Consider the following 24,425-nt stretch of genomic DNA (forward strand, 5'->3'; position numbering starts at 1 on the left):
TTGATACGCCCTGCCCATTACAATGCAGTGCCGCTCAAAGTTCTTGAAATATCCAAAAATTCTGAGCCACACTATAATTGCGCTCGTCACCTTGAGACACAAGATGTTGATTCATTTGTCCAGTCATTTCACTAGCTACGGCGCCCTTCAGACCGAAACAAAATAATGCTCACAATTACTGCTTCCCTGCAGAAATAGGTACTATTGTTTATCAAATTGTACGGTTTAATTAATTTTTCTATTTAAATATTTCTTTAATAATGCTTTTTAAATATATTTTTATGGAATAAGATTGTTAACAAGCGTTTCTAACTTTGTGAGAGTAATCAGTGTTAGTTTTTTAGGGTTTATTGATTTTAAGTGTTCCAAATGATTGATTCGCCCCACGAACATTCACCACTTTTACCTGCTTGTCGACAGCCTGGTACACTCGTTCAATGGACCGCCCACAGCAGACTTAATTTGGTCGGTCCATCGCATGGGTGACCTTCCTCGCCCTCTGATGCCCTCCACTTTGTCCTGCTCGTCAAGGCGCTCGATAGACTCACTCTCGCGCCGGGAGACGTGTTCGAAGAGCTTAAATATGTGACTCTGTACTAACACCGAAAGGCGATGTTTTTTGCCAAGTTCTTGGAGAACTCCCAGTATTCTCCTGCAGCACCACATCTCCAGAGCATCAATTTTCTTTTTCTCGACTTGTCGCAAAGTCTTCGTCTGTGCAGCACACAAAAATATGGGAAAGACAAGTGTCTATGGTTATAACTTTTGACACGCACAACCACAAGAGTGACTACTGGGAAAAGCATGCTTTGTTTCAATCCAATGTAATTTTGGTTCTTGTCACAACCAATTTTATATTGAAGTGGCTATGTTCAGACATCTGTAAATAATTTTAAGAGGTTTATCCATAAACGGCTCTATAGCAGGTATGTGTTATTATTCGAGATCACTCCTCTAACTGCTACAGCCTGTATTGGCATACTTAGCACCGATATATCGAGTGACGTTCAGTTCCGTGGTCACTTGGAAGAGAAGGCCAGACTGGCCTCTAAAAAGCTTGTGGTACTCAGTAAGGCCAGACAGTACTTCACTAAAAGCCACCGCCTGCAACTTTATAAGGTGCAAATTCGGCCTCACATGGAGTACTGTTCTCACCATCGGGCGGGTGCTCCCCAGTACTAGCTTCTTCCAATTGACCGCATACAACGAAGAGCGGCTCGAATCATCGACGATCAAGTCATCTCCGATCGGCTTGATTCTCTAGCATTGCGTAGGGATGTGGGTTCTCTCTGCATCTTCTACCGCATTTATCATGGGGAGTGCTCAGAGGAGCTATTCGGGTTGATTCCAGCGGCCGAATTCCACCATCGGACATTACGTGCAAAGTACCATCCGCATCACGTAGACGTCTGGCATTCCACAACCGCGCGTTTTGTTCGAAATTTCTTGCCTCGCACAGCCACTTTGTGGAATCAACTACCAGCAGCGGTCTTCCGGAACAGATACGACTTAGGGACCTTCAAGAAAAAAGCATACTCCCACCTTAAAGGCCGGCAACGCATTTCTTGACACACCTGTTGTTGCGGATGTCCATGGGCGGTTGCCTCACCTCTCCCCATCCCGTGAGCCTCTTGCCCGTTTGCCCGCTCTCATATAAAAAAAAAATTACCCAAATGCAGCATAACGAAAATATGAGGCAGACTGGGACTGGCATTATCTTTAACAATTACTTATGTATTGATAATCTTGAGAAAAGAACGCAAAATGAATACTGGGAGAACAATTTCTTTTCTCTCATATTTCTTTCCAAACTTGTTGTATATTAAGAAATCTGGGAGTAGTAAGTCAGGTAGATAATCGGTATGTAGTAATATTCAATTCTGAACTTTTTACTGTTTGGTAATGTGACTTAATTTTGTTTGCAGCGACACAATTCAACACGTACGTGACACTCAAACTACAGAATGTCAAGTCGACGACGGTGACAGTGAAGGGCCCGACTCCATGCTGGGAGCAAGACTTCCTTTTGTACGTATCACATTAATTGCTTTCAATAAATATATTTAAAAAGAATGTCCGAATGCAAGTTACGCCCTCCGGGTCTCACTGGAACCGGACGCCGGGGGCGACGTCCATATCGAACCTAACGTAAAACGTCATGGTCTAAGATCAAAGTCCGAACTTTGTATAGCCTAATAAGGTATTCAGGGTAGGGTGGTTGATTTTCATGTATAGTTGAAGCTTTTATTAGGGATATTTACAGATTTATCTTTAATGCAACTAATTTCACATGATCTACTTATAATTACAAATTTATATACCCGTAAGTCTATAGCAAAGGCCTCCTTCAGTTTTTTTCAGTCTCCTCTTTCCTTAGCTTCTGTCGAACATAAGTTACCTGGACTTTTAAATACTGTCCACCTTTCTCCCGTAATATCCTCTGCAAATTAGTTTTTTAGGTTGAAGTACCAACTTTTGAAACTTTTGCAATAACGACTTTTATCATTTATACATTTAGCATGAGATTAAGGTTTCAGTTTCCTTATTTTAAAAGGTTGTCTTAGCTTAGAACTGATATTAAAGAAATCTGTTTATTAACCAAAAAAGAAGTAAAACTATATTTTAATTGAATAATATTTATCTCTTTGTAAGTACAAAATTTTCTATTCGAAGTGACTTCTTTGTTGTGCGATAAATGACCTGGATATGGGAGTGTTATTATCAAAACTTTGGATACTTCTCGTTTGATTTAAAAAAAGTTAATGATGTCATTTTTGGTAACCTACCTATCTATATCAGTTAAAAGTTGTTTGATATCTGTAATAGTTATGGAATAATCGCCTGGACACTCTTGACTATTACATCTTGTATATCACAATGGAAAAGGTAGAACTTGATACTAGAATTAGAAAATGAGTGGTGCCTCTGGAAATCCGAAGTAGACTGGCTGACTAAATCCTTAACTAGATCTAACATCATCAATATTACTATTAGAACCCAAATCGATATAGAAAAAATTCGTGTACCTACCTAAAAAACCGGTATCTCTCATGAGATGGAATTGCGTCAAATAACTCGTATGCAAAGACTTCGATTTATACTAATAGACAATCTTTGTTGCCTTACGGCCGTTCCCAATATTCAGTCTATCTCTTACTTGAGATAAAAATCGTAAGTATCGTTGACTTTTCTGTCCCAAATAAACTTATCGGCGATAACTCACCTTATCCGTACACGCTGTCTGTCAATGGGATGACGTATGGCTTCTATCGCTGGTAAGCACGATAGAAGTTTGTATGGAAATTCACGCGTCCCAATATAAGGCGATAAGAATGACTTATCGGGTATATTGGGACAGCTTCAGATTATTGATAGCTAACTACTGACAGAAGAAGGTAGTAATTTATCTCTATCTGAAGATAACTTATTGAGAACGGCCGTTAAATAATTGCTCACTGAGTTTCGGTTCTGCGCCGCAACTCGTTTAGTCCACTGCGAGCAAGCGAGAAGACAAGTGCGCTGTTTTGTAAGCCGTGAACGTTGTTTTCAACAAACCAACACCGATCTTGTTTAAAGTGACCAATAAATCATTGTCATTATTATTACATCTGCATTTGCAGGTCATATTCACTATTTTTTTTATAAAAATAAGGGACGAGACGAGCATGACTTATGGTAATTGATACTTACCCATTACAATGCAGTGCCACTCAGGATTCTTGAAAAACCCAAAAATTCTGAGCGACACTACAATAGCGCTCGTAACCTTGAGACATAAGATGTTAAGTCTCATTTGCCTAGTAATTTCACTAGCTACGGTGCCCTTCAGACCGAAACACAGTAACATTTTTGAAATAGTAATGTTTACACATTACTATTTCACGGCAGAAATAGGCGCCGTTGTGGTACCCATAATCTAGCCGGCTTCATGTGCAAACGAGCCTCCCAACATGCCTGCTCCCTTCTCTGCCCGCGCGATCCTAAATTACGACACAATTGTTATTCCAAACTTCATTCAAATTCATCTAGTAGTAAACATAGAAGTCTTTGCTCGTATGTGATTTTATTACAAAAAAAAACTAAGGCTGCGGGTATACAGGTGTCCCAAAGTTTTGGGACATGAAGGGAAAGTACCTTAAATATCGAAGATAGGCAATTTTAGTGAAAGAAGACTTTATGTTATTTTTAAAAGTTAGTACTTCTGCATGCAAAGATTTTCTAAAAATTACTTGCCTCGTCTGGGAATCGAGCCGACTGAAATGTAAAAAAAAAACACCTCTACTTTTATGATGCCAATCGAAAGAATGGCCAAAAACTAATAACTCTTAAAAAAGTAAAATAGCCTATCTTCGATATTTAAGGTACTTTCCCTTCATGTCCCTTAAATTTGGGACATCCTGTATATAGACGTCGAATCACGGTTGTAATTGACGACACAGGTGACACAGGTTTCCTCACATCAAGTGGAACCAATGTAAGAGACAAAAGTATGTAACATTAATATTAAAAGATGTTTGAATATAAAAGAAATAGAACGTATAGCAGACGGTAAATGATTATGTTTGCTTCCACATTTCAAATAAGGTTTCCGCAGGCTTTGTTCTCGTCTCCGGGGGATTACAGCAAGATGAATTATTATTGAGCGAAATTGTAAGGTAGCCTTTTTAAGCATTTTTGGTTTATTGACAATGTGAAGATGATTGGTATAATATATAATATACCAGTAGAAGGCTCCTTTGCACAGGATGCCGGCTAGATTATGGGTACCACAACGGCGCCTATTTCTGCCGTGAAGCAGTAATGTGTAAGCATTAGTATTTCGGTCTGAAGGGCGCCGTAGCTAGTGAAATTACTGCGCAAATGAGACTTAACATCTTATGTCTCAAGGTGACTAGCGTAATTGTAGTGCCGCTCAGAATTTTTGAGTTTTTCAAGAATTCTGAGCGGCACTGCATTGTAATGGGCAGGGCGTATCAATTAACATCAGCTGAACGTCCTGCTCGTCTCGTCCCTTATTATCATAAAAAAAATATATGAACAGTTCATTAAACAAAATCAACTGAGTCAGAAGTCAGTCTTTTCACCTTTTCTCGTCATCTATCTTTAAATTATACTAGCAATCCCACCAGTCACTGTTCTCTCAATAGAAAAAAAAACATTATGTAAGAATTCAGGAATAATGCAGTCTGAAGCCATCGGAAATGTGTTATCATTATTTGATTAGATAAAAATAAAGTGTGTGAATAAAACAATGGATAATCTTACCCTTTAGAGATACGCATATGGCATCACGGGCTTTTCTGTAGACCTATATAAGATACAAAGTTCCACCATACATTATTTAATTATATCTCAAATGGCTTAGACAGCGTGCACGTGCGTTTACGTTGAAAGCTCCCAGACGGCTTATTTTTTCCGACACCTCCAACAAATTTCATTAATGTATACAAATACGTTTACGAAAACTTAACAAATTATATACTTAAAACTTCCTCGTAAACTACGCTATCCATTGGTGAAAATGAAAATAGTATGAAAATCGGCGCAGTAGTTGTTTAATATATCGCGAAAAAACAGACAGACGCTGTGGAGGACTTTATAATTTGTCATTACAAAAAAATTTCGTGTCGCCTTATTTGTCCGCAATGAACTACTAAACTGCTGAACCAATCTTAATTAATGTATGCACAGCATAGTGTCGTCCAACTTCACAAATAGGAAGGTTTTTTTCAACTCGTGAACCCAAAAATTTTTTAATTTACAAATTTCCTTACTACTTATATGAATAATTCCACATGAATAAATTCTATGAGATAAATTTTTGACGCACAGTTTGACAGTTCTTCTCTGACATTATTTCATTACAAGAACAGGGGAAAACGAAATAATTATTGTAACGATTAAATTTCTAGAAATTTAAGAAATAACAAAAAATATTTTCAATTGTGATATGAAATTTTGTATAAATGCATTTGTTTAGTTGAAGCGAAGAGTTACTCTACACCAGCTAGTATATTATATATTTATCTATATATATATTATATTTACATGCAAAATTATATATTCATAGCTCATTAAATGCTTAGATAATTGTTGTTTTTTTAGTTTTATCACTCTCTTATTTTAGAAGTGACAGAGGAGTGGGACACATATTTTACCACTTTCCTTCTCGCGAAAACTATTCAGATTTTTTTATTCTTTCTCAATATTATTTTTGAAGACCTATCCATAGATACCACAAGTACGGATTGATGAAAAAAAAATTGAGTTTCAGTCCTAAGTAATTAACCCCCAAAATTTATTGTTTTTTTCTATTTTTGTGTAAAAATCTTAATGCGATTCACAGAATTCTTCTACGTTCCAAGTTTCAACAGTATAGTTCTTATAGTTTCGGAAAAAAGTGCTTGCGTCATACGGACGGACAGACAGACAGATATGACGAATCTATGAGGGTTCGGATTTTTGCCTTTTGGCTACGGAACCCTAATAAACCAGTGTAATATCTCTAGAATATCATAATATGCACAGTTGGTATTGTGAATAGGTTTGTTAACCATACAAGCATAAAACAGACAAGTGGATGTCACTGAACAACCTATTCATTGCAACCCCTGTCTTCAAAAAGAATAGCTTTCATATGCATAAGAACACTTGTGGCTGTTCCTGCTTGAGGTCAATTAAAGTGCTTTCATAATGCAGTTCTGAATACCTAGTTTACTGATTCTGAATGCGTGCATATGTATAACGGTGTATTTCTGTTTATATGTATTTTCAGACCTATCTGATTTGAAAACTTAGCATCATAAGACTACTGATTTTATTAAATCAAACTCGAATATATTTATAATAATCTTAATATATATAAATTACGTGACACGTTGTTTGTCCGCGATGGACTCCTAAAGTAATGAACGGACATAAATGGGGATTACTTCATGGAGTGCAGTTAGATCCAACTTGAGAGATACTTATTATTTCGATTTGGGCCCATAATTATTTTTATTTCCAATATTTGTTTTGTATGGACATATTTTCTGTGAGAGAATTTATTGACGCACGTTATCTTAACTTTGACAGTTCTGCCGTGAAACAATTTCATTATAGTTAACAACAGGGAGCCATGACGTTCTATAATATAGAACGTCATTGACAGGGAGCATATTTAACAAAATAATTCTTGGGGTTATGAAATACTATTGAATTTTTTTTTTAAATCAGTATTTTATTTATTGTGTACAGTACAACGTCTGTCAGGTCAGCTAGTATAATATAATATTTACACACTTTTTACACAAATTATCTTGCCCCAAATTAGGCATATATAGCCTGTGTTATGGGTTGCAAGACAACGATATATTTAATACAATATACTTACTTAAACATACATAAATACATATAAACATCCATGACTCGGAAACAAACATCCATATTCATCATATAAATGCATCATATAAACTTGCACCTACCGGGATTCGAACCCGGGACGTCTAGCTTAGTAGGTCGGATCGCTAACCACTAATACAGGTCGTCAAATTATTAATTATTGAATTTTGAAAATCACTTATTGAATGAACGGGCGCTAGAAAATCACTAGGACCTAGGCTTTATGACGAAAATAGGATCTTTATGCGTAATACAAAAAGATCAGATAACAATTTATGTGTTTACAGTTTGGCGTTGTAGATAAATATTTACTACCCACATCTTTGTATAATTATGGCAATCGATAGCTAAAGAGTTAAAAAAGTTGTTACGTTGAGTGAGGAATGTATTATAGCTCCCAGAGGAGGGATAATCACCATTTTAAGGTATTTTCATCGCATTACAAAACCTCTGTTTATCAAGCAAAGATCCTTGTTTATGTTTCAATCGTCAGCTCCTATAGAATTTATTTTTTTAGTTTTTATTAGTTATAGAGAGAATCTTTTATGTTACAGTAAAAACAATGTAAAAATAATAAGATGTCGGCTTATACTACTTGTAGTCCAATAGCCATAAAAATATAGACACAAATTATGTATATATTATATACACGCCACAAATTTCAATATCATTACCTACCATCTGGATATGTGGCGTTCCTCGTTCCTCCGACTACGGTTTTCAAGAAACAATCTTCCACGTACTGCGAAGCTTTGGAATGAGCTTCCTTGTGTGTTTCAAAAAAAGCGCGCATACCTTTCTCATTGGCCGGCAACGCTCCTGTGATTCCTCTGGTGTAGCAAGAGAATGTGGGCGGTGGTGGTCACTTAACACCAGGTAACCCGTACGCTGGTTTGACTTCCTCTTGCATAATAAAATAAAGGTTGTATACAGTTGGAAAGAGCTTATTCAAAGCGATCTACTGATGTCCATAAAATACCATATGATAGAGTGAAGTAGCCCGGAATGCCAAAGATTGAGGCGTCCAAGCATGAACGATGTCGCCAGTACATCTGTGGCTGGAGGAGATATGGTGTATTCCGCGCTCTTTGAAAACACTTCCCACTCCTAAGTAATACCACAATACAGTAACAGAACAGTACATTATCTTCATACTAGATCGTCCGAATGGACGCACGCACACATACACACGGTTTACACGGTCGCTAAGCAATCTTGGGGAGACAAAACTATTGAGTGGCACGCCGTACGCCGCCGAGACTTGTCGCTGTCCGAGTTAAATTAGCTGCGCCGCGCCGTCCGCGTCGTCAAAATTCTTGTATGTACCAACCCTAGCGCTCCGGCCAGACGTAGGTATAAATTTCAAGGAGACCGCTGAGTTACGCTACTGTAATATTACTTGTAATGTGGTGATAATAAACAGACGAGGCAGTGACTGAAATTTTGATGAATATATCAGTATTCCCGTAAAATATACAGCCGTGTCAACCACAGAACATATTAAAGAGATTAGAATGGCCTTGTGGGTGGTGCAGGCGCGTCGCAAATATGACCGACGGATCATATTTTACCAATATTAGCTTCTCCGGCTGACAGTCGCGCTCTTATTGTGATAACGGATGGAACTCCGCGAAAACGATAAATTTTGTCGCCGTGCACTATAGTAACGTGTCGAAACAGAAGCCTGCGGGCCTACCGGGCGATTCAATTGACAACCTAAAATGAACTGCTTTGCTATTTCGTACCACGACGTCATTAGAGCTATCTAATTAAGGTTAACGTCAAATCAACTGATTGAATCGCAATGATGTCAATTTAATGTCAAAATTGAATTGCAAACTGATTTAGTTCATTCATTCGTACCATGAGGTCAATGTCATTTCAACCTAAACTGTATAGATTATGTGTCAAAGTGATTCGAATATAGTTGCTGCTCCCTTAGAGGAAAGTGAATGAGTGTTAATAACTTTTAAAAAATAGTGAAAACATACAGAAAAGGAAAATTTTTTATTGATGAAAGGTGAGATGAGAATACTTTATTGGACGTTTTTTAAAACAAAATACTGAAAATTAAAATACTAAAGACCAGGCAGTAAGGGCCCGGGCTATAGCCTGTTCGTAAGAACGAATTAAAAAAATGTACTCTGTGCTCCTGTCAAATCAAACATCAATGGAGGTGCGTTCATAACTCGTTATTTTTACGTAAACAACTTAGCAAACATTTAATTTGTAATTCAAGAAAATATATTTATTTATATTACTATTATTTAATTAACAAAAAAGGGCTTAATGGTTTATAATTTGACGCCATAAAGTGCAATTTTAAAATGTAGTTTTAGTATTTTCTACGCAAAAAAACCGCTAAAATCATATCATTTTAGGTTTCGAAACGCAACGCATATGGTTCGAGTAAGAGAGACAAACTTATGTAACGACTGTAGAGCGTCATCTAAACACCATTCAGTAAAAGGCACTTCATGGTACGAAATTTAGCGATTCAGTTTAGGTACCTAAACTGAACTGCATTGGAATCGCATCGCTTATTAAAAGTTGATGGTAGGCCCTCTGGTCAGTAGTGTAGCCTTTGTATACAAATTACGCGTGATGTCCATTCTAATGTTGTTTACCTGTTCTGTGGTGTCAACACCTGAGCCGATTTTTGTTTTTAAATTTTATTATAATTTCACGAAATAACTTGCCGATCATCTTTTACAACGCGAATGGTTTTAACAACTTTTTTAAATCCTTAAAAAATTTATTTGTTATTTGTAACATCATAGTGCGGTTAGTAAATGATAATATGTCAAGGATTTTGAAGGATCAGTACATCTGGAATTATAGATATCCAAAGGTAGACTTTGTCCATCAAGTAGCAGATAAATAAAATAAGGAACCACGTTAAAAAGTTTTTAAAAACGGAATTGAAAAACCATGAAAGAAAGAAGGGTAATAAAGAAATTTTGATACATGTATTTGTTACGTATAGTATATAAATTATTCTAGTAAATTTAAATAATAAAGGAATCCACTCTCCTTAGTCGGCTCAAACCGATTTTATCCGAACGAACATTTCACATTAGAGAGTGACGGTCACATACCATATGGTGTTCCGAATGTGTGCTATTTTTTCTAGCTATTCCATAAAATATACACATATATCCACAGAAATAATAAATTAAATATTTCAACCATCCAGAGACTAAACATATGATTTAATCTCTTACCTTGTCAACCCTTACTATTGCAGTTTCTAAATGTAAACTACACAGATCCGGTAATCCATTTATATATCCAATACCAACGTGAGTGACAGCTCACCGCGCTTGACAATGTAGTGCAGTGTATCATTACTTATGAAGCCTTGATAGCGTACGAATTAGATGGCAGAGTTAATTGATGTGCAGGCTTAATGGAAATATTACGTAACGTTGTTTCATAGTAACATCTCCGTTTTCTAGTTTTGACTCATATTTTAACTGGTTTTCAATAAGTTTTTTTTAAACCGTGGGAGGCTTGTTTGCACAGGATGCCGGCTAGATTATGGGTAACACAACGGCGCCTATTTCTGCCGTGAAGCAGTAATGTGTAAGCATTACTGTGTTTCGGTCTGAAGGGCGCCGTAACTAGTGAAATTACAGTTCAAATGAGACTTAATATCTTATGTCTCAAGGTGACGAGCGCAGTTGTAGTCTTCCGTCCGCTCATAATTTTTGGGATTTTCAAGAATCCTGAGCGTCACTGCATTGCAATGGGCAGGGCGTTACAATTACCATTAGTTGAACGTCCAGCTCGTCTCGTCCCTTATTTTCATAAAAAAAAGTTTAAATTTACATTAATAAGATTTCGATTACTTGTAGTAAAACTAATATCGCTAATAGCTAATAGTTAGACTGATCTGTAGGTCAAAATAGCGCTTGAGCTACCAGTACCTCAAGACGCTGAGACAGTAGTACTTTGTATCTTTAACCTCAGCGGCTAAGTGTCTCAACAACAAACGATACTATGATCGATATATTTGTGACGTTTGCAGTTTTTTTTTATAAAACTATATTAAATCTAAAAGAAAACCTTTTAGATTTAATATATTTATTGATATTCCTAATTTTTGCGTATCATCATCATCAGCAATCCACTGCTGGACAAAGGCCTCCTCCAAAGATTTCCACTGCCCTCATCCGTATTCCGGCGATCTTGACCAGATCGTCGGTCCCTTATGTGGGGCGCCTATCAACACTACGTCTTCCGATACGTGGTCGCCATTATATATTTCTAAATTTTTGCATATATACTATCCAGATTGACGCTTCGGGTGCTTTAACCCAACGGTTGTTAAAGCTAAAGCTAGACTTCCGAACAAAGCGGATTCGGCGTTTCTGTCGCAGCGGCAGAACTTTTTGGCTACCTATTCTTTTAGAGATTTTGGCGCCAAATCATAAAATATATTTTACGTAGGTATAAATAAAACAGATTATATAATCTCTTAATATTTTATATAGCTGACCTGGCAAAAGTTGTTTTGTCAAAAATTCGACAAATTTGTCAAATTTCAAATTAGACGTACATTGACAGAGGCAGGCAGACACACAAGTGATCGTAAAATGTTTCCGGACTTTTCTTAATTCGATCTCAGCCACTCTAGATGCAAGGTTGCAAACGATATGATACTTTTGCTCGGTGGCTCTTGGTATCTTGGATTTAAAAAATGATCCTAAATTCGTAAAAGACTTGAATTAATTAAATTTGAATTCTGAGGCCTTTTTCTTCAATTGTCTTTCCTCGCAACACGTACTCCTCCAATTTTAATTCTATTTAATGTTTCTTTCGCTGACATTTGTGGACTCGACGTAAAATTTTTTGATAAGGCGTGAAAGCGAAATAAACAAACAAATATAAACAAATAAACTTATATTTGAAACAATTTATTATGTTTTTAAAGTAATAATCCTCACTTCTGGGATTAATGACACGAATAAAACTGAAAACAAAATTTTATGAATGATGCGGGACTCCAACCCAAACGCGACCTCGCGCGTTCCGTGCGATAGCTCTTTAAAACTGAGCCTACCGCTCGAGTGACGTACCTTGTCGTTGATCGTAGTTGTGGCTTCATCTACAGGATCTACTTTACAGATGATAACCTGCTCAACCCCAATATTTGCATATTAGGAAATTGACATGAGAGAGAGATGACATGGAGATTGACATGTCACTCTTGCAAATGTAAACAATTATAATAAATAATAGGAAATTGATTTGCAAGAGCGACATCTCAAGTCAATCATCGTTCATAATATTTTGTTTTTTGTTTTATTTGTGTAACTTATATTCGAAAGTATTATAAATTTAGGATGTAGTAAATATAGATGGAAGTTATCGCTTGCACATGACACCCTCATAAAATTTAAACATTTAATATGACTAATTGTGACGAATAATGATTTTCAGAATCCTAATTGTCTATTCTGACCATACTCCCTCTTTCGGTCCTAATGATATCAATCTCTTTAGACGATGGTAACCTTTATGCCGCAGCTAAGCTTGAGTAACAAAGCAAATATTCAGATGCGGACTATTAATGTTTTAATGACAAAGCGTTTTTGTTCCCACCTGAACGGATGCAATTACTGAGCGAATTGACGACGCTAATGCCTTTGCGTTTAAATAGGAAATACCATGAGCTGTTATTTCAGAAAATATCGCAGCTACTCAAAAGATGCCTATTATGTAAATTTTCAATTATTTTCAATCTATGGTAAAACTTTTCGTCGCCTGAATTGAAAATACCATTTATTCTACCTTGAGGAATGGCACTAAAATTATCATTCCTTAAAAAAGTCTTTCTTTTGTATCATAGAAAAAAATGAATTGAGCTAAGCCCCTTAAGCACCCCAGTGTGGTCGGAATAAAAAAAAACGAAAGAACTTGCAGATTTTGCTTGATGCCGATGAAACCTCTGCATCTACTCTGCAATTGTGGCCCAATGCATAAGCGTTGTTACTGTTATGATAAGGAAACTTAAATGGAAGTGGACGGGGCATACTATAAGAGGACGAGAGAAATGGTGTAAAACTATAATGAACTGGTATCCGAAAGACAGAAAAAGAAACCGAGGTAGACCATTTAGGAGATGGGTGGACGAGATTAAAGCAGTTGCCGGCAGTACATTTACTAGAACAGCTGAAAACAGGAGTCAGTGGAGGCAGTTGGAGGATGCCTATGTCTATAATAGACAAACAGACAAAACCCATAATTATTCAACTAATTAAAAATAAATGTATATATATATATATATATATAATTTATGACGGAAAATACAGTCAAATTTAAATAATAATAAAGCATGTAAAATTAGATTAAGTATTTTGTCTGTATAAAGGCTATTTTATTAATTTATTTATTTATTAATGCATAACCGTAACATCATCCTTGGTGCTACCAGATGCTGTTTGTAATATTCGCACCAAGAAGATGCTGAGGTTCGTAAATGAAAGGCGAACACAATAATTCAATGTTCTGGAAGCCGTGTTACTAGGACTCATTAGGACTAGCCAAATAGCCACCCTCTCCAAATAGAAATAAATAATAATAAGCCCCTTAAACTGGAATAGCAAAAATCTATTTGTAACTCCTTCGTATTTAAGTACGCTTGTACCGCTAAACGCTTCTGCTTAACAAGTATATTATTATAGTAAATATGTCAGGTAGCTTAACTGGAGGAGCTCTTAGCGCTTAATCAAGAGACCAGGCTAACTTCTCTATTGGAATCCAAATATTATTGTCAGTTACCGAGAGTGATTCCCCTTATTCTGTGAATGAAGTCTCTCTTTGATAACTCAAATGAAAACGCAGACCGCACTATCTTTTCCTGTTCTCAAGGCATAACGTTTTAATTTATTGGGCCGAGTAAGCATGCCAACCTATTGCATAAGAGTTATATTCAAATTTCCCGAAAATAAAATTTCTGTACCCCAGACAGAATAACTGAAAAATTTCTTGTATTTAGTACACGAAAGCATAAGAAAGTACAGATAAGCTTACCTTAGCTTCTACAATAAAAGTTAATATTAGAATAAGGATTCCAACCACACGAAAACATTTTTGAGTGAAATATTTAACACCCAGATTTGAAGAAAAGTACATCAATCTTTAGATGGCCTTCGTAACCCCATCACCAATAATCTCATATGAGGCGTCTAGTTAAAAGTGAAAAAGCATATATTGCCGCTAAATTTTATTAAATATAATTTTATTTACCGTACAGTCATTTTCTTTGTTGACACATTTTTACACAAATTATTTTGCCCAAAACTAGAAATAGCCTGTAACAACGATATATTTAATATAAAATACTTACTTAAACATACATAAATACATATAAACATCCATAACTCGGAAACAAACGTCCATATTCATCATATAAATGATACAGGGATTCGATCACGGGACCTTTAGCCTAGTAGTCAGGGTTATTAACCATTTGGCTATATGGGTCTTCGATTTTATCATTATACACTTGGCATATCATATTTTTTTACTTTAAAATTTTATTGTTAAAAATGATCCTTTAAACCTGGAAATAGATAACAATCTCAGGATTTCATCAATCAAGCTGAGCCAGGGATTTATGTAAATTTTCGTCCTGCCATTTTTCACGAATTCCGGCAGATTCTTATTTGTTTTGCATATAACACAACAGTAACAGTTACCCCATGGTCGAAATATTCGATCATGACCACCGATTTGCTATCCACGAAGCCACGTCTCACCCAAGGTTATAAATCGAGCTAAGAAATGTTCAGAAACTTGTTGTAGCAGTTCCAAAGAAGCTCGAGAAATGTTCATTATCAATAATTATTTTTGTGTATCGGTAAGCATTTTAGGAAGCCAACGAGCGTTTTTTCGTCGGTAAGCGTTCGTTATGCTATACACACTACTAGACATAATCTTTATTTCTTCAGCTATAAGAGACCCCGCAAACTGCAGACTTTCGATCGGCCGATAGTTTGGTTGAGTTTGGCTGTTAAGTGCGCACACTGGCCCGACTAAACAGTTGGGTCTGTGATGAGTGCGCACACTAGACAACGATAGGCCGACAGTTTTAGGGACGATTCGCTATTAGTTTTAAATCGGCTATTGATGAGTCTGGCCGACTAAACAATTGGTGGTGTGCGCGCCTAGAAGAGCGCTGTACTGATTTAACAGTCGGCCGATAGTTTGCTGACGGTTCAGTTTGAAGGCAATCGTAGCCCATCCAACTTTTTTGTCGGCCAATACCGAATCGTTATAATATACATCTTTATACTGATTAAGAAACCAACCAAACTATCGGCCGATCAAAAGTCTGCAGTTTGCGGGGTCTCTAAGACGTACTGTGACACGAAGATCTATTGACAATAATAATAATATTGACAATATTGACACACTTTTTACACAAATTATCTTGCCCCAAGTTAAGCATATATAGCCTGTGTAATGGGTTACAAGACAATGATATATTTAATACAATATACTTACTTAAACATACATATATTCATATAAACATACATAAATACATTTAAACATCCATGACTCGGAAACAAACATCTATATTCATTATATAAATGCTTGCATCTACCGGGATTCGAACCCGGGACCTCTAGCTTAGTAGGTAGGATCGCTAACCACTCGGCTATACAGGTTGTCATTAAAACAATTATTTTACTTTTGTAATAATTCGTTCGGCCACTATCATTGTTGGGCGCCCCGAGGGTTATCTTTGGTGTATGTTCTCGCTCCACCATATTGGCGCAACGGTAGAACACAGTAGAGGATGTTTCACCTAACGTTTCCTACAAATCTTGGCTAACTGGTTCCGTAGGTACTTAAATTTTTCAAGTACCAATACACAATAACCGCACGCAATTCAATTTTTTCAAATTTCGACAACACGCCCTGACAGACTAAAAACATGGGATATTTGAAATTATTTCTTTTTTTATCTAAAAAAATCTAGTTTTACCAGTCAGTCTATACTTTTTTTTGGTTCTAATGAGTGCAAACGGCACCTCATTTTCACTATTTATTCAATGACCCTTGTATACAGGTTGGTATTTTGAGAAGGGCGGTGATGGCCAAGTCGGAAACTACGAGACTTAGAGGAAAGTCATGAAAGGAGTCATGCCCTCGATTTATAAGAAACCAATAACTGCATATTTAGTTTTTTTAAATTTCTTGAACTTTTGATGGAATTGAATCAATGGACTCTGTTGCTTATATTTAATTAAATTTTTGCAAAGAAAATGAAACCAAATAGAAAAAAATAACAAATTGCTTTTTTTATCTAACTTTTACCTAACTAATAAGTTGCTCAAAATGGTTTCCGTTGACTCCAATGCATAAGTTTATAAGTGTCTCTAATGACCTTACTGCATTTGATACCATGACAGGATTTATCCTCGATAGAACATCAACAAAAAAAGTAAGATTCTAACAAAAAGTTTGACTAGGAGGTGAGTTTTCTTCCGTGTAAAAATAATAAAATAGAAAATTTGGTATTTCCTTTCATTTTTAGTACTACATTTCTTTGCAAAGATTTGCTGATAAGAATCAGCAACAGAGTCCATCGGTTCAATAATACAGGCCGTATTTTTTTTGAAAAATAATTGGTGTCGATTTCCTTCAAAAATTCAAGAATTTTTTAAAAAACTAAGTATGCAGTTATTGGTTTCTTATAAATCGAGGTCATGACGCTTTTCACGACTTTCCTCTAAGTCTGGTACTTTCCGACTTGGCCATCACCGCTCTATTCAAAAAACCATGATGTATATCATAACTAGCTGACCCGACAGACATTGTTCTGTTTAAAATAAAAAAGCTCTTGCCGGTGGAATTTCGTAAAATATACTAATAAAACAAAATATAGATTTTGACAAAATTTATCGTCAAAAAATAGTATTGCCTAATGTCAAATTAACATATAGTTCTGTTCATGTGTTAGAAAAGAAAATTTCAATTCCGTATTCGAGATTCGCAATCAGACCGTTTGTCAATCACATGTCTTATACCGTTCACGGAACTGGCTAAAGATTTAGTACCACACTTTAGTACGGTCGAGGTCGCGCTACAACTGAACCGTAATAAATCTGGTGACATCCGAGAGTTTAGCATGTACAGCTCATATTAATAAAAATTCCCATTAGGGATATACGTGTTGTCTAGCTGCCCATAAAACGGTAAGGAACGTGTTATAATACGTGTACATATCAGAATCTGTATAATCATTATGATATATCATTGACATTACCAGTAGCCAACTGGCAAAAAACGGAACCCTTATAGATTCGTCATGTCTGTCCGTGTATGCCATAGCCGATTTTTTCCAAAACTATAAGAACTATAATGTTGAAACTTCGTAAGTTTATGTATTCTGTGAACCGTTAAAACATTAAATTTTGGGGGTTCCCTTATACTTAGAACTGAAACTTAATTTTTTATTTCATCAAACCCATACGTGCATACCTATCTATTGGATAGGTCTTTAAAAATGAAAAAAATTATATGAAAGTACAACTTGTACGTTGAATTTCTTGCATCCATTCTTCACAGGTCTGTGTCCTCTTCGAATGGGTAGGAGATTTTGACACTCAATAAGTGATTTATATACTCTAATATCATAAACCCTCCATGATGCGTTCAAAAACCGCACATTACGGCCAACCCATGGACGAATATTAGCAAGTGAAGCACCGTTATGCTAGTGTGTGTGCGTTTACGGGGGATACCAGTTACACCATTTTTTTCTCCCTTATGTCCACTAAAGGCAATTGCTATAAACTCCGATTTCTTAAATTCTGATACATTGTTTTACACTTTTTCACAACGCACCTGGGCATTTTTAAAATTTTATTGCAACGCAAACTGATCTGTCACAGACGATGGCAAATGTCATAATGGCGGCCCATCGGCTTGTATTGGTGTAAGTGTGTGCGTGGAGCTATGTATTTACACGATAACCGGCTTGTTTTGGTGCTTCAATCTTTTGTAAGGTGACACGGAGTCCTTCTTTTTTTACTCGTCCGTGGACCACCCTAAAAATATAATGTTTTGCTTGAACTTTCTAATTAATGATAACAATAACATCGATTTCAATAATATTATTTCAATCAAATTTCGAACATCTCTAAAAAACAAAGAAATTTAATTTGACCTACATATATATTCTAATATCAGTCGAGATGACGTTTAGTTCGAAATTTGCAAACAAATTTGACAAATGTCGCGCGTAAGTAAACTATCGAACGATATTATAATGGTTCGGCCGACTCTAGTTTGTCTCTGAATTAAAAAAACTATGACAGCTGCCAGAAAACTTATAATTACCAACATTACCGGTTAAAATTTATGGTGGTCGTAATATGCGGCTTTTTTTATGAAAGAGACGAGACGAGCATGACGTTTAGCTGATGGTAATTACAATGCCCATTACAATGCAGTGCCGCTCAGGATTCTTGAAAAACCCAAAAGTTCTGAGCGGTACTACAATTATGCTCGTTGCTTTCATTACCGTTCACGGCAGAAGTAGGCGCCGTTGCGGTACCCATAATCTAGCCGGCATCCTGTGCAAAGGAGCCTAAAGGTAAGAATGGCTCCTGAATGCATGGTGGAGGCTTATGATATGTGAGTAGATAAAGTGAATGTACCAGTACATAATTACGCATTAATACACTCGAGTGATGTTATTATGAAACTCGCTTTGAGTTCGTTTCATAAACCCACACTTGTGTTTACTGCCCTTCATTATGTTCAGTCACATTAACTACTATTTTAATCATATATTATATTAAAAGTAGCCGTTCCCGCTCGCTTCGCTGGGCGAATTCTAAAAGGAAATAAATTAAATTTAATTCATCTTATTACAAATACAATAAAAAATAAGTATATATAAACCATCTAGGATGAATTTCGAATCGAATAGTGGTAGTTTCATGTCGATACGATCAGTGGTTTAGGCGTGAAAGAGCCTTTTTTTATGAAATAGGAGGTCAAACGAGCGTACGGATTACCTGGTGTTAAGTGATCACCGCTGCCCACATTCTCTTGCAACACCAGAGGAATCACAAGAGCGTTGCCGGCCTTTAAGGAAGGTGTACGCGCTTTTTTTTGTAGGTACCCATATCGTATCGTCCCGGAAACACCGCACAAGGAAGCTCATTCCACAGCTTTGTAGTACGTGTAAGAAAGCTCCTTGAAAACCGCACTGTGGAGGACCGCCACACATCCAGAGAGCCTCAAACAAATATCATTTTCATTATATATAAATAGAATATATTTAAATTTTGCATTTTGAGTGTAATCGTCAATGACGTATGTATAGAACGTAATTGGTAATCGTTCAATGATTTGAAGCATGCTAAATTAAAATGTTAAGCTAAACGGGTCGTAGCGTTTAGGGATGAGGCTTCCCCCACTGTCATTGTCAACCCGTGCCGTCTTGGACTTGGCATTTTGCCTAACAGTAACAGAAGGCTCGAAACCTATTACGTGAACCCAAACTTTCGTATGACTTGTGGGTGTAATACACCTCTGCCTACAGCTGTAGGTATAAATGCATGACTATATACGTGCACGTATGTTAGTTGGTTCAAAATTATGATTATTTTGTTAGATTAAGGATTGGTCTCCACTGCGTTCAAACGAGCCAGTCTCGAACAATGTGTGACATTGACGTGCCACATATTCTGTTAAGCTTTGCTAATAATTGAAACTAAAATGCCAGGTTGCGTAGTAAAACTCTGTAAAAATAATAATACCAGAAATAAGAAAGACCCTGGGATCACATATCATCAGTATTTTGTATTTTATTAATTTCAATTTAAAATAATATGAAGATGTCACGCCCACAGGCAATAGTTACCGTAATAAAGAACCTATTGTTCTTAGGTAGAGCAGTACCTAGTTGTAGCGTAGCGAAGACCAATCCTTTATCCATGTTGATATGTTTATAACTATATAACAAAATTTAATCTATCAAGCGTTACATGGCCGAGTGTGACACCTAAGTCTTATTTCGATAACCAGAAAATAAAATTCCTACCCAATGCACCTCGAGAAATGTTCTCTAAAACAGTAAATAATAAATAAAATTGATAAAACTAAATTAATGAGTTGAAAAAAATATAACATACCTACTAATAAATACTTCCTAATAACCCAAAAATAATGTTTACAAGTCAGTAGAGCTAAGAAGTTTCCACTTCTTATACCACCTACTTCTTAATCTACAATTGAGATTGTTCACGATCCATTTGGCCTAGTTATATGAACCTATCTTTTAGCTGATATTCGGAGAAAAAATTAACGGTTTTTTCATCAAATCTGGGTGTATAATACATATTTTATTCGAAGTTGTTTTGCTAATTGAAATCCTAATCCAAATAATAACTCTATATATGCTTATTTACGCTCTAAGGGGTATAGAAAAGAATAAACTATACTTACTAACACAACCGTCCTGCATAGCACCTCGGCTTACTTATATTATAAATTGCAACATGATGCCTAGAAAACAGGAAAAGGAAATGTGTTCTGGGGCTTCCTGGATCCAATATTATTCTTATCTGGTAAATATTTAAGCTTCTTAAGGGGAAATTATAATAATATGGCAGGGTGATGGGGGAATGTGGAGTAAATATATAATATTAATCCTTTATTTTTATTAATCATGGATTTTTGTAGGGCAAATTCCCATTGATAACAAGATGAACCGTGAATAAGATAGGGTTGTAGACGGACATGGATGTTCATGAGACGCTGCAGTAATTACATCAGTTGCAAATTATGCAAAGTGAAATAAATAATAGAGGAGATACAGAGTTTGTATAAGAAGCTATTTGAAGCTGTATAAATGAGATATTATTTCGTTCCATTATTTAAAGAATAAATCTCCTTTCAAACTTGAACACATAGAACAAGTATTTTACATATTTCGAATTTTGATTAGCATATAAAAATACTAGATTTACGTTGATAAAAAAATCACGATCAATGTGTTTCGGACTTTCGAGTTCATAATATTATTAATATGTATAATGGGTATTATCACACCAAATCTGATCTTATAAGGCGTAGAAACTTTAAATTTGGTAGAAATATTCCTTTCGCCGAGTAGTAGTCAGCTTAGAAAGGACTTTACGAAATACCACTCGTAAGAGTTTTCTAAATTATAAACAGAATCTGTCGGCTCAACTAACAATCTTATAAAACATTTAATATTAGTTTATTTTTACAATTATAACGACAAATCAAGCATTAATGATAAATTCTACAAGATTTAACTATCACTAAAGATTAATTTCTTTAAAAGCATTTTGGTGAAGCAATCTTATAATACTTCACACATTGAACACGGTTGTTTCCTCGCAATAGGTCGCTAGTTTATCTACAGATGTACGTTTACAATTGCATGTCGGTGACGCAACCTTGAATGCTTTTCCTCTCCCGAAAGTGCACGACTTTTCACTTTAAAAACATCAATACTCCTGAATTATTCAGCTTTGTATTGACTATTCAAAAACAAACGCATCACCTTTGTTCAGCCTTATTTCAAATGGATCCAGCCCGCGTACCACAGGCGTATAATAAAACGACAATTTCGTTTAAATTGTTAATTGAATTCGAAGTGTGTTTCTTGTTGTTTATCTCCTCGTTCAAACAGTTGGCAGGGTTCAATACAGTAAATGTTTTCCAATATCGTTGTTATGTTATGTGTACTGTGAATATTCTCGCGTGATCGAATGGGGTTTTCGCTACCCTAATATATTTGGCATTTTGTTGTTTTACCATTTTAGTGTAGTTAACTTGGTTTGTTGTGATTTTCAACCGACTACAAAGAATAAACATATTTTAACTCTTTTATTTGTTTTGCTACCGATTTCTCCATTTATTATTCATTTAATGATTCTTCGTGTATATACTTTTATAAATGTATAAGGTGGCAATAAGTTAAATTTGGTATAAGAATGGAAGTCTAAATTTAATAAATATATCGCCATTACTTTATCTATAATGGATTTTTATTAGTTTCCTTGTTTTGTTTTAATATATGAATTTGAATATATATGAGTAGGGAGTGAATTCCCAATTAGCTAGAAAAGAGAAATAGTTTTCAAATTCTCGATTGGTCACATGAAATAATAAAAGTATGACTTTCTGATTAGAAGTCTGACAGTGGTATTTTTGTTTTGTTCTCGTATTAATTTCAGTTTATTTTCAGTGAAATCAACGACATCAACTTGGGTCTTCTGGTGGAGGTGTGGAACAAAGGAGTGATCTGGGACCGAGCTCTTGGCTACCACTACCTTCCGTTAACTTCAGTAGCTTATGACGAGGTAAAATAAATAGGTTAGCTAATACTAATTCCAATAAAGAGAACAATGGGCGTAGCGTCTATAAACATGTAGGTCAGAAGAAGAAGTCGTAAGAATCAGGTCGCGAGTTCGAGTCCCGCATCGTTCATAGATCTTGCTTACAAATTTATTTTGTGTAGAAATTAATGTAGAGTTGGTATAATTGGTAATGACAGCCATCTATTGCCCTGATTGTTAAAATTCAAATTAATTTACATACAGAACAAAATTTGAAATTCTACTGAATAACTTTTCGGCTGTTAATATCTTTCATCAACAGTCTAAAGAAGACAATGATTGACTCGTAAAATCGAACTCCCACTCAAAAGTTTTATATTCATGATGCTATAATGTCGAAGTTCAAATTTCAAATTCATTCATTCAGCCCCATATCGGAAATCTTAAGCTACAATGAGAACAATTGGTAAGAACTGTGACTCTCATTTTTTAAATAAATATTTACAACTAAATCTTTTTATATATTTTTTTAATAAAAGTAAAGTGTCGTTGTATAGTGATGCTACAAATACTCGAACTCAAACTTACGTAAGTGAAACAGTAAAAAATGTATAAATCAAAAAGGAAGATAGAGATTGATCATATAATAATGTGGTACAAGGTGTTTACCTACTTATCATTTCGTTGGTATACTATTGGTACCAAACATCCGAACACTGATACAGGGTGAAGAAGTTTCGATGGAATTTTGAATTTCAATTTCTTGCCAGTTCCTCTTAACATAAGCAGCCTTTGGATCATTTATACGTCTAGATAGACTGTGACAGCTGTGAAAAAAATCGAGGCTGACAGTAAACCTCTATTTTGAGCAATTCACGGCCACTAACACAGATTGCCATACAAAATGTATGACGTAGCTTGTCATGCACACCTAAACCAATAAACCTGGCCTGTTTTAATCGGTTGTCTAGCAACAAGATGCTCTTTCTAGACGTATAAATTATGTAAGAAGCCGCCTTACAAATTAGTGGTAGTGTTAAAAATGTAATCGACGGTTGAAAAGTATTTTCAAGAACTTACATGAATTGATTTTATAGATCTTGGACATTATGTGATTGTTATGTGTGCAGCAAGAATGCGGAGGCAGATGGGTGGAGCTGGAGGCCCAGCTGATGATGCGCGGCGGCGCTGTGGTCGGCACCACAGGGCCCACCGGCCATGCTTTACTTCTGGACTGCAGATTTGAACCACCGTTTGGTAAGGCCTCAGATATTGATAATAAGCTATTTATTAAATTTTTTATGAATTATATTCGTTCGTGAAGCTCCGTTTAATCATCTCGTCCCAAATACCACAGTGTCTGAAAACAAAGGTTTTCAACCAGTGAGTCTTGCCAGTGACGGCAGACGTGGTCGGCCTTTTGAGGAGGCTAATTAGAGGGCAATGGAGAGAGCTATGCTCGTAGTTCCCCTACGATCGAATCAAAAATGAAGAGATCCGTAGTAGAACAAAAGTCACCCATATAGCCCAGATGGTTGTGAATCTTAAGTGCCACTTCAGTGGGCAGCCGTTGGGTCAGTAAAGTCCTCGAATGGCGTCCGCGTACTGGAAGACATAGTGTTGGTAGGCCCCCACAAGATGGACTGACTCCGGTCAAGATCGCCGGAATAGGTTGGATGAGGGCACCGCAGGACCGATCGT

The 24,425-nt window shown here is 36.1% G+C and overlaps 1 protein-coding gene across 1 annotated transcript in view; it reads left to right on the forward strand.

Annotated features, from left to right (window-relative positions):
* Positions 1-24,425, forward strand: part of LOC126973054 (phorbol ester/diacylglycerol-binding protein unc-13-like) — a 115,531-nt gene that overhangs the window by 55,661 nt on the left and 35,445 nt on the right. The window contains exons 3-5 of the mRNA XM_050820168.1: positions 1,926-2,028; positions 22,634-22,748; positions 23,855-23,981. Of these exons, the coding sequence (XP_050676125.1) occupies positions 1,926-2,028; positions 22,634-22,748; positions 23,855-23,981 (345 nt within the window). The remainder of the gene's footprint in view (positions 1-1,925; positions 2,029-22,633; positions 22,749-23,854; positions 23,982-24,425) is intronic.

This window comes from Leptidea sinapis, chromosome 28, assembly GCF_905404315.1.
Source record: "Leptidea sinapis chromosome 28, ilLepSina1.1, whole genome shotgun sequence".
NCBI lineage: Eukaryota > Metazoa > Arthropoda > Insecta > Lepidoptera > Pieridae > Leptidea > Leptidea sinapis.